This window comes from Myotis brandtii, unplaced genomic scaffold (assembly GCF_000412655.1).
Source record: "Myotis brandtii unplaced genomic scaffold, ASM41265v1 scaffold312, whole genome shotgun sequence".
Lineage (NCBI taxonomy): Eukaryota > Metazoa > Chordata > Mammalia > Chiroptera > Vespertilionidae > Myotis > Myotis brandtii.
Genome location: NW_005361955.1, coordinates 3327547 through 3339827, shown reverse-complemented (window position 1 = coordinate 3339827; position 12281 = coordinate 3327547). Strand labels below are relative to the sequence as shown.

Below are 12281 nucleotides of genomic sequence, written 5' to 3'. Positions count from 1 at the left end.
CAAAGAAACATAAAGGCTTATACAAGAAAATAACAAAAATAATACAAAATAATGATAGTAGCGATAATCATTTACTGAATGGTAGTGGCAGTGCCCTAGTACATAGGACACTTAGCTCACAGGATCCTCACAACAGCCAAAGAAATTTGTAATATTATCCCCATTCCACGGTGAAACTGCTCAGAGGCTAAATAACTTGCCCAGAGTCCCATAGCTAGTCAGCAATGGAGCAGAGATTAAAGACGGTTTGGTCATACCCTAAGCCTGTGCTCCTTTCACTATATATGAGGCTTTTAATTCGGGTTCAAATGAGCTGAACCCAAAGGTAGAAAAAATAAGTACAAAAACATTGTTCAGATTTACAAAGGAACTGAAGGGTCTGCACTGGAGCACTGTGTCATGGAAACAGTGTGAGGCGAAGAGACAATTTGAAGAAAAGACAAAGGTTGGACTGAAGAATCCGAGGTGATGATCGAGGTGGACAAGATGGTTGCCTCCCAACAGCCTTCCCCGTTTCCAGCCAAGCATCCACTCCTTCCCTGCAGCCCGTGGGTCCGAGGCGTGCTGGTTCCATCCTTTGGCCAGTTACTGGCTTAGGGATGGGCAGGTAACCCAATTAGGGCCCAGGAAACCAGACAGAGGCTTTTCTAAGAGGGCTTCTTCAAGGAACCCTCTCTGTTGCCCAAATGCAAATGGGGAAGCATATAGTCCTTGAAGTTGTTGCAGCAGTCTCAGAATTAAGAGGGCAGCCAGCCTTGGTATGATGCCAACACGGCAACGGGCAGAGAGAGGAGGAACGGAGCCCTGGATGATTCTATTAACCTGCTGGATTAAACCGACTCTGAAGCCCACCACACCTCTGATTTTTCAGTTCTGTGAGCTAATGAGTCCTCTGTTGTTCGAGGCACTCTGCAGTGGGTTTCCAGTCACCCAAACATTCCGAATTGTTACAGTAGGGAAGGCTTTGAAGGGGTCTGTCAAAGGCTCCTCCTCCAAGTCACTGCAATACACCTTCATGGAGAACAGAGAAACGTAAAAAACCTAGGTCCAGGAAAACGCTGATGCCACACGTGTGAGCTCTCACTGGAAAGAACCAAGTGAACAGGATGGAGAGTAAGCAGAGAGCCAATCTCCCGCCAACCTGTCACCCCAGGGCTGTATGTCCACAAGTATACACACAATTTCCCAGGTCTCTGATGCTCACGTACCAAAAATGCAGACCAGAGCTAAAGCTCTTATGAAAGCAGAACCCCGGTGGTTTTGTATGTGAAGAGGATTCTTCTCTTCTCATGCTAAGTCCTCAAAGGTATCTGATTCTCCCCTACATAGATATCTAACATACATTTACAAAATCAAGTACAGTAAGTGTTCACTTAACATTGTCAAAAGGTTCTTGGAAGCTGCTACTTCAAGCAAAACAAGGCATAACAAAACCAATAGTATCCTAAGCGAATTGATACACAAGAGTTAAGTTCCTACGGCATATTTCTGGTCATAAGAACATCACCAAACTTCTAACTAAAGACCAAAACTCTTCTAATATTAAACACTGAAATAAATGTGAGCTATACGCACATTTAAGAAAGATGAAGAAACACAAGATAATTATTTTCCAACCTGCTATTCCAGTCCTGGGTGGCGAGTGGCAGGAGCCTATCCTGGCAGCTCTGGGTGCAAGGCTGGAACCCACCCTGGACAGGATTCCCTTCTAATGCGTGCACTCTCTCTCTCTCACACACACACACACACACACACACACACACACACACACACTCTCTCTCACACTCACTTACTCACTCAGACAATTTAGACTTGCTGATGAACCTCACGTGCACATCTCTGGGATGTGGGAGAAAACCAGAGTATCCGGAGAAAACCCACACAGACATGGGGAGAATGTGCAAACTCTACACAGGAATTGATTCCCCCCCTCATCAACGTCATAACGAAAGGACATTAGAAAGAAATAATGTTATTTGAGGACTTGCTGTATCATGCAAACTAAGGTATCTTAAAATTCAAGCAATGAGCCAAAGTAACAAATACTGCTTTGTCAAAAAGGAACCCTTTATTAATCTATATATGTATAAAAAGCAAGCAAAATCAGAATGTTTTCCTCAGCCATCCTTTCCACATTTTATGTAGTTTTTGTGAACTATAAATCAACGATTTCTTCATGCCTAAAAGAGAAAAGAAGAGACAGTGAGAAAACTGAGGCTTACTGAGTGGATACTCATCTATAGGTTTTATGATATTCAGACCAGAGACTTGTCTTTAGAGTAGAGCAGCGCTGGGCTGACTGTGTCTAGGACAATGGTTCTCAACCTTCCTAATGCTGTGACCCTTTAATACAGTTCCTCATGTTGTGGTGACCCCCAACCATAAAATTATTTTCGTTGCTACTTCATAACTGTAATTTTGCTACTGTTATGAATCGTAATGTAAATATCTGATATGCAGGATGTATTTTCACTGTTACAAATTGAACATAATTAAAGCATAGTGATTAATCACAAAAACAATATGTAATTATATATGTGTTTTCCAATGGTCTTAGGCGACCCCTGTGAAAGGGTTGTTCGACCTCCAAAGGGGTCACGACCCACAGGTTGAGAACCCCTGGTCTAGGAGACCCTGGAAGCCAAGGGTTATTAATGTGATCAATGTGAGGGGAAAAGATTGTGATTTAGGATTAAAATGGTGGTATGATGTCAAAGGTACCTGAGTTTCTGGGGTAAGTGAAATCTTATGAGATACAAGCATACTGACAGCCTTTGAATTTAGTAGTTCTTAAAAAGAAAGAAAAAGGAAGAACAAAAACAAGATCTGTACGTAAATGGGCATCCCTGGCCCCTTTCTAAATCCCAATGCCTGCATCCAACCAACTCCACCTCGCTGCTTCTGTCACTGCGTGTGCCACTGATCTGCCCAGAGCGAATGTTGTTTCCATCACTTTCTGCTGCATAGAACTCAAATCCCTTTTCAGATTTTTTCTCTAGAAGTGCCTTCCTTGACTCTTCAGGCAAGTTCAGACATTGCTCCTCCTAGACCAGGGGTGGGGAACCTTTATTCTACCAAGGGCCATTTGGATATTTATAACATTATTCACAAGCCATACACAATTATCAACTTAAAAACTAGCTTGCTACATTTGGCCAAACCTTTAATTAACTCATCCCTAATGGCTTGATAGGGCAAGACCAAATGATTTTGTAGGCCTTTATACAGTCCATGGGCCAGATATTCCCCATTCCATTTCTAGACCCACACCACTTGCTGGTGTACAGCACAGCACTCACCCCACTGTACATTGCTTAGGGACAGGTTTATCAACCTCTCCCTCGGCCTAGACTGGGAGTTCCTTGAGGACAAAGACCTTGTCCTATTCATCCTTGTCTCCCCTTCACCTAGTATAGAATCCAGCACATAGTAGGTACTTGGTAAATGCTTTTGAAATGACAGAACAGATGCACCTCATTCAGATATCTGATTTCCCAACACCCTCTATCTACTTAATCACAAGTACCAGATGAAACCCGAGAAGCTCTCTGGGGAGCTTATGGGAAAGAAGTAAAATGGGATAGAATAAGTGGGGTGTTATTTGTCTGTCAGATCTAATAGGATCCTATTTGCAGACAGCATTATGGGCTCAGCTTCCTTTGTGTTGAAAATGAGATCATTTAGTCCGTATTTCAGGGTGTGGCTCAAAGATCCAACTAGTCTTTCTCACCATGGGATACAAACTGTGGTCTGTGCGGCGAGTATGAAATGCCCACCCCTGGCAGTGCACTTTGTAAGCACTGCCGATGAGGTAACAGGATTAGTTCCAGAGACTCCGAACACTTGGGTACGTGTGATCTCTTGAAAATACCTGGCCATGTTACTGGTAAGCTGCTTAGTCCACAAGGACCTTCTAAGAGGCTAATGTAGATAGTGGAAGGATACAAGGCAAGGTCCCTGAAAAATACCTCTAGAAACTCTGGCCTGGCTTGTCCACTGACTGACTACTTGCAAACTGACACAGCCTCGTCAAGAAACTCAGAGCTCCTTCCCTGGCCTCCACCCCTGTTAATTTCTCCCTGGAGCAACCACTCTGGTAAACCTCACCCACTTGAGCATTGAGACTGGAAAGCTATTACGTAAGGTGCTTTTTAAAATTCCAGCCAGAACCAATCAAGACACTAAGCAGAACACAGGTAGTTGCATATGGTAAGGTTCAACACAGCAACCCCAGGGCACTGAGTCAGAGCTAGAGGAAGATGCATCGACTATGATAAGTCCCAGTCCAACTTCAAAAACTTACTCACACACTCCTTGGAGCTTAACATTTACGGTAAATACATAAAGTACATCAGAGACACCATGAAGCTTTTTTTTTTTTTTGGCTGCTAGTCCATTAAAGACTCCCTTCATTAAAAACAGTCTTTGCCTTCAATGGCTCTGAGAAAGACTGCAGCAGGGAACTGTGTTACAAAGAGACTGGAATAGCAGTCAAGAGACCTGAATTCTAGTCCTAATTGGGCCACAAACTTACAGTGTAACTCCCCCTCTCTGGCCTTGACTTCCTCATCTGCACTAACGATTGGCTTAGACTAGGTTAGAGGTGTCTAACAAGAGGCCCCTGGACAGACTTCATCTCCCTGTGAACTCTTTGAAACTGTCACCGTTTGCTGTGTAGATACATGTGTACTTCTGTGCAGAGGGTCCAAAGTTTTAGCCAGATTTTTATAGCAAGTCAGGATTTGCAAAAGGGTAAGAACCAACAGATCAGAATAAAGGGTCCTTTCTGCCTCAATATTCTAATTGCAACAAAAGTGGAGGATTAAATTTCATGAACGTAGAATAGGCCAAATTTCCTAAACAGGACACAAAAAGTTGCTAACCATAAAGGACAAAATGAATAAATTTGATTAAGTAAAATTAAAGGCCCTGTCCAGGTAGCTCAGTTGGTTAGAGCATCATCCCAATATACTAAGGTTGCAGGTTTGATCCCTGGTCAGAGGACATACAGGAAGTAACCAGTGAATGCATAAATACGTGGAACAACAAATCGATGTTTCTCTCTAAAATAAAGTAAGAAGAAACAAAAATAATAACAAAAAAATGAAAAGAAAAAGACACATAATATTAAGTTTTTGCCCAGGAAGTGCTACAATAGGAACTCTACTAGTGGGAGTGTAATTTGAACAATTGTTTGGTCGATACCACAATTAAACATTCACACACTTTATGATCTAGTAATTCTACCCCTAAGTTTGCACCTAACAGAAATGCATAAATATGTTCATCAAAAGATAGTCACAAAACCAGCAGCACTACTCGTAATAGCCCCAAAGTGGACACAACTCAAGAAGCCATCAACAGTAGAGTGAAGAAATTGTGTATATTCACACAATGATCTGGATACAATGAGAATAAATGAACTACTGCTAGTCCCCACACCATGATGAATCTCACTGATGTTATGAGGACTGGAAGACACAAGAGAGTACATATTCATATATAAAGTTTGAAAATGGGCTAAACAGAAGCATGGCAATAGAAGTCAAGATAGTAGTTAAAGTTACTCTTGGAGAAGTAGTGGCTGTGACTGGCAAAGGGGGTTCCTAGGGCACTACGGTCATGAGTGTGTTCACTTTGTGAAAATTAATTTCTGATTTGTGCCCTTTTCTGAATATATTGAGATTTTCCATACTACCAGAAGATCTAGAATCTGTCATTTATTCAGTCACTATAACATACTGAATGAGTATTTACTCTGCACCTATATAAGGCACTGAGTTGTTGGGGATACTGGTATGAATAGCAGTTATGGTCTCTGTCCTCACAGAGTTTACAATCTATAGAATTCTACTTGGCCTCCATTAGCTTACTTTTAGTTTCTGCTTCCTTTCTTTAAAAAAGGATGGTGATTTAGGAATTCTGCATTTAGAAAGTGTCTTTAGGGAAGACAGCCTTGTAGGAGAGAAATTTTACTCTAAGATCCATCACTATTGTCTTTGCTCCTTCTTCAATGTATAAAGAAAGATGCAACATTTCTTTAAATATACCTTCTTCAGACAGATTCTTATTTACCCAAAGCTAGCCATTATGAATTCTGATTAGTATCTAAAGTCAGGATTTTATTTTGGAAGGATACAGAAATCTATTTCAATATATGACTACTAAGGTTTTTCTTCTATTGATTTCCAGCTTGTGTTACATGACCTATAGCAAAGTTACTATAAATGTAAGACTACAAACTGCCTATGTGACCTTGAACTGATGGGTCCAATGACAGACAAAATTCTCTAGGAAACAATGTGAGGCAGAGATATGAGTAGGTTGTCAGGGGTCTCTACCTTCCCATTACTCTATACTTCAGATCTTTAGGAGAGAATATAGAGTAATGGGAAGGTAGAGACCCCTGACAACCTAATCAGTAATCAGTAAGCCCTCAACATTCTTCCAATTAATTTCCAACATAGTTAGATCTATCCACAAAGAATATCACTCCTGAAGCAGAAAGTACAACTTATTTTTAAACTTTCAAGTTTAAATTACCAGAAAAAAGCACATTACCAGAAAAAATTTTTAACTATTATTTTGTGTTTTTCTTATTTAAATATGTAGGTACCAAAGGGAAAAAAAAAAAAAGAAGCAATGTTTTAGTTATAAGAAATCAGAAGCAGAGAATAATGAATGATCCATTCTATTGTGTTCCAGGAAAAGGCTGGTTAGAATCAATTGAGGCATGCCAGGATCTTTTTAGGAACAAGACTAAACCTGTCTTGTTAATTCAGCTGAATCTTTTGAAGCTAGAGAAGTAAGTAGGTACCTGTCCCCAGAATGCATTCTGATTGACCAGAAAGTCAGGTGGAAAAAATAAAGCAAGGTTTCAAAAATTGAACTTCATTATCCCCGCCCAATCTTCCTCACCTCCTAAAATGGCTCCACAGCCCTAGTTGGTTTGGCTCAGTGGACAGAGCGTCGGTCTGTGGACTGAAGAGTCCTGGGTTCGATTCCGGTCAAGGGCACATGCGAAGGTTGCAGGCTTGAACCCCAGTGGGGGGCATGCAGGAGGCAGCCTATCAATAATACTCCCATGATCGATGTTTCTATCTGTCTCTCTCTCTCTCCCTCTCTCTGAAATCAATTATAAATAAATAAATAAATAGATAAATAAATAAAATGACACCACCATCTTACTGCTTCCCACACCCAAAACCTGGGAGTTACCTGTGACTCCTCTCTCTCCTTCCCATATCCCTCTAATCACCAAGACCTGGCGACCTGCCTTCTAAGTATTGCTGGCATCTCGTCTCTCTGCCTCTACTGCAATGACGTGAGTTCAGGCTGCCACGATTCCTCACCTGGCTGGCTGCAACCATATCTAACCAGTTTCCCAAGCAATAGCTTTATCTCCCTTCAATCTGTTCTCAGTTCTCTAATGGCCTTTCTACAGTCCCTCTGCCCTCAAAAGAAACTCTGAATTCCCTTTCATGGCTTTTAAGGGCTTCCCTTGTCTGGCTCCTGCTTACTTCTCAGTCTAATCACTAAAGCCCACACCCCCTCCCCATTTCTCTTCCAGTTCCCACACCAGAACACTCAGACAGTTCCACTTCTCTCCAAACAGATTAGAAACATAAAAGACTGTTACTTCTCAGAATATGACAGTTTGCTTAGCTGGTCTTCTGTTACTAGTACCAGATGTGATGTCATCTGCTGCTACTATGAAAGGAGTAGGCAAGAATGAGGAGGCTGAACAGGCTTTTGCTACTCCTGTGCTGGCTGGCTCCAGCTGCTGATCTGCCAGGGTTGCAGGCTTAATCCCAGGTAGGGGGCATGCAGGAGGCAGCCGAATGATATTTCTCTCTCACATAGATGTTTCTCTCTCTCTCAATCAATTAAAAATATTTTTTAAAAGTATGATAAAAAAAAAGATATCTGCTTTTGAACCTTCCTTTTTTATCCCCATATGCGCAGGATGATGCAAAGAAGCAGAGTGATAATGGCAACAAAGGAATAAAATCTCAACCAAATACATTGGGGTTTTTCTCATCCTGCAGATCATACATCAGCTGTCTGAAAACTGAATAGAGATAGAATTTTAGAGACTTAGGGGAAACAGCCCTAGCAAAAGCAAGGCAGAACAACAGCTATGACTGCAACAAGAGGACTTCTAAAGAACCAAGTGCAGGAGGGAGTTTCTGAGCTTGCTGTGAAGTTAGAGGGAAAAGAAACAGGCAGATGAGCCACTCAGTTCCTTTACTTCAGCTGGAGGCCTGGTCAAGGGACTAATGCCATTTGAATATGACAGTGAAAAGAGCCATGTTCTAAAGAGAGGTCAGGAAACGTTTAGGTAATGATACCAAAAGAAAAAACAAACAAAACTAGGCACAGTACTAGATGTTTTTCTTTTTTTAATATACTTTTATTGATTTCAGAGAGGAAGGAAGAGGGAGAGAGAGATAGAAACATCAATGATGAGAATCATTGATTGGCTGCCTCCTGCACGCCCCCCACTGGGGATCGAGCCTGCCACCCAGGCATGTGCTCTTGATCAGAATCGAACCTGGGACCCTTCAGTCCGCAGGCCGACGCTCCAAACCGGCTAGGGCAGTACTAGATGTTTTTACATATTTAAGATACAATTTTTATAACCTGGTAAGGCAGGTAAAATTATCCTCATGAAATTAAAACTCAGAAAAATTAGGTAACTTGCCTCAGTCACAGTAGTTAGGCTGGAATTTGAACCCTAGTCTCTGGGGCTCACGAACCCCTGCTCGTGGCCTGGACCGCCTTCCTCAGCCCACAACCATCATAAACCAGACAAGCCAGATCATAAAGGAAGTAAACCTACAGACTCTGAATGGATGCTCATCACTTTCCACAATTTCTGCAACCTCAGTGCAGGTTACAGACATTCTGATACTCTGGACTTCGTCAATCCTATGAGGTATCTTTAGAAGGAAAGGGGAAACAAGCATTAAGCACAGGGGAACCTGCAATGGGGGCTCACTCCACGACCACAAGGAAATCTGGGCTGTGTTTTGAGGTGTTACCCACTGCCCTCTGCTGGTCACTGGAAAGAACGAGTGGGAAGAGGACCAAAGAGTCATTTCAGCCTGAAATACCATGATTCATTTTCTTAGAGAAAAATTCAAACTTACAAAAGAATAGTACACTATGTCTCCATGTATCTTCATCCAGCTTCAAAAATGTATCAAGTCATGACCAATCCTGTGTCATCTACTGTTTACCCACTTCCCTCCACTGTTTTATTTTGAAGCAAATCTCAGACATCCTGTCTTTTCATCTAAATATTTTAGTATGTATTTCTACAAGAAAAGGAATGTTTTAAAACCCCATCATATACAACAGGTAATAAATAATAAAGTAATTCCTTATAGCTTAGGAAGCCTCCCTAAAAAAGGAAAAATAAACAAAAACCCCTCAAAACATTCAGCCTCACCCAATAAGGATTATAGAAAGGGAGCAGCAATCATGCAAAACACAGAACCACCCAAACAAACAAAAGCACCTCATATTCAGCCCTGTCAGGATAAACACAGCAGAAACACAGATGAAATAAAAGTAACTGAATTGAAAATGCGTTATGTACCCCTGAGTGGTAGAAACATCGTCTGCTGAGTAGATCTGGTGCACGTACTCTTTCCTGACTCTTTCCAAAGATTCAGGAGGACCACACAGTGTCCTTGGGGCCAAGCACTCAGCTGTGTAACCAGGAGGCTGGGGTGAGATGCTAAGATGTGAGACCACACCAGCTCCCTGGCAATCTCAACCCAGGGATCAGAATCAGGCTGAAAGACCACTCCCGTCTTTGTGTTACCTCTGAGCCATTTATGCCCTGGTACTACTGCAAATTTTTATTTACATGCCTGTCTCTCTTTCTAGACTATGAACTTCTTGAAGGTACGATAGTGTTTTGTGTTCACTTTTTTTTTTTTTAATCCTCACCGGAGGATATTTTTCCCATTGATTTTCAGAGAGAGTGGAAAGGAGGGCGGGGGGTGGGGGGTGAGGGGGGGAGAGAAACATTGTAAAGAGAAACATCGACTGGTTGCCTCCCACACACATACCAAATGGGGCCCGGGATCGAACCTGAGACCGGTCAGGTCGAGGCCCTAAACACTGAGCACACAGATCAGGGCCCATGTTCACTTTGCATGTGTGGCTAACACATAAGAGACATTCAGTGGATGGTTATATAAGAAAGAATGAACTAGAAAAATCCATCTTTTGACATTACCAAGCACTGGAAAAAATGGGGAAAAACAAGAACTCTCATATTTTACTAGTGGGATTGATATAACTACTTGGGAGGGCAATTTGGTTATATCCAAAGAGGTTCAAATGCTTAAGCCCATAAATCAAGAACAGGATGTTTTAAAATTTAAAAAAAAAAAAGGAAGATTCAGATGGGGAGAAAAAGAAAAGAAAAAGAGCTCCTAGAAATTAGAAATGTAATAGCAGGAATAAAAAAACTCAATAGAAGGTTTGGAAGCTGAAGCTGAGAAAATCTCCTAGAAAACAAGACAAAAGGACAAAGAGACCAAACATAGGAGAAAAAAGAAAGAAAACCAAAGAACTAAACTAGGAGGTCCAATATTTGAATAAAAGGAGTTCCAGAAAGAGAAGAGAGAAAACAGATGGGAAGAAAGTAAAAAAGAATAAATGAAAAATTTCTTATATTGAGTGAACAAACTGAAAAATGAGTATCGTAACAGATAAAGACAGACTCACGTCAAAGCACATCAGAGCCCTGCAGGAAAATGAAGACCTAACAGGCCCCCAAAAGAACATACACAAAGGATTGATAACCCGAATGGCTTTGGACTTCGACAGCAATCTTAGAAGTGAGAAGATAGTTGGAGCAATGGTATCAAAATTCTAAAGAAAAATTATTTCCAATCTATCCCCAGGCTAAGTCTCAATTTATGTGGGAGAGTAGACCAGAGATACATTTAGACATACGTGGTCTCCAAATGTGCCTCCCATGCACCCTTTCTCGGAAAATTCCTGCATGGTGTGCTTCACCAAAAGGAGAGTGCGCACCATGAAGATAAAGGACTGAGATACAGGAAAGACGGTGTTCCTCACACGAAACAGATAAAGACAATCTCTGTGGGCAAAGGAAGTTGTGCAGGGAAGGGAAAGTGTTTTATGTGGCTCACCTAGGAGTCTCACTAACACAGTCAGGCAGTGTAAACTCTGAACACTGACTTTACCACAGCTGCAATATATCTGTATTAGAGGGATGGGAGGGAGGGGTGAGTGTGTGTGGTGAGGTTGGGCAGAGAGTTGAATTCTAATCTACCTTAGTGAGAAGCCAAAAGCAGTAATATGAGGTTATTCTTTAGTGAACAGGCAGTGAAAACAAAAATACCCCACTAAGAGACTTGAAAGTGGTTGTCTCTGGAGAGGGGAAGTGGGAGAGAAGAGCAAGGCACTGCTGTTTCTGCAATGATATGCATGTGTAACTTTCCTAAACAAAAACAGGAGGGGAAAACCTGCACACGGGAGTTATTCAGAAACCTTAGAGGGGCAGGAAAGCCTTCCAACAGAACCTCATATGGTTTGACTTTTTTAGGCGAACAGGTTACAGTGCTGTCTGCCTGTCTGTACATTATTGCAATGTCCTAGTTTATGACCATTAGAATGCCAGCATTTCACAAGTACCTTCAGGACACAGACAACGCTTTACATTTTAACCAGGGGCGGATTTTCTAAGTGCTTACCGGCAGTGAAAATGCCTTTGGTGCTCTGTCTCAGACTCGAAGGTCTCACAATTGCCAAAAGCCCTGTGAGAAAAAAATCCAGCAAGGATGCCAAAAAAGCCAGATGTTAGTCATCTCAACACGTTTAAAAAACTGAAACTAAATATTCTTTCAGTTAGTCAATAAAACAGGCACATCTATCTGTTCCGGTGTCACAGAATGACAGTGAAAAGGGTATCAGGATTGAGGGCCAGGAGACTGGAGTTGCCAGCATGTCCCCACCCACCTATATGAGCACAGGCAAATGACTGACCCCTCTGGGCCTGGGCCTACTCACCTTAAACAGGGTGGGTTAGGTGACCTTCAAAGGTCATTTTATGACTTTAAACCTACTTAAGGCTGCTAGTTCTCAATTTCAAGATGGAAGAAGATTAAAAAAACCCATCCCAAAAAAACAAAAACAAAAAAAACCACAAATGTTTCTGCCCAGGAATAAAACTTCCATTCTGAAAACACACACAGGACTCCTCAGTGAGGATCAATAGTATAGTCCCCTTGCGC

General features: G+C 41.7%; 1 protein-coding gene across 2 annotated transcripts in view; it reads right to left on the bottom strand.

Annotated features, from left to right (window-relative positions):
- Positions 1 to 2049: 2049 nt before the first annotated feature.
- Positions 2050 to 12281, bottom strand: part of TAMM41 (TAM41 mitochondrial translocator assembly and maintenance homolog) — a 50753-nt gene continuing 40521 nt past the window's right edge. For both annotated transcript variants that reach the window (XM_005870046.2, XM_014542744.1), the window contains exons 7-8: positions 11742 to 11804; positions 2050 to 2180 (exon numbers count right to left, since the gene is read on the bottom strand). In XM_005870046.2, the coding sequence (XP_005870108.1) occupies positions 2104 to 2180; positions 11742 to 11804 (140 nt within the window). In that variant the 3' untranslated portion in view covers positions 2050 to 2103. The remainder of the gene's footprint in view (positions 2181 to 11741; positions 11805 to 12281) is intronic.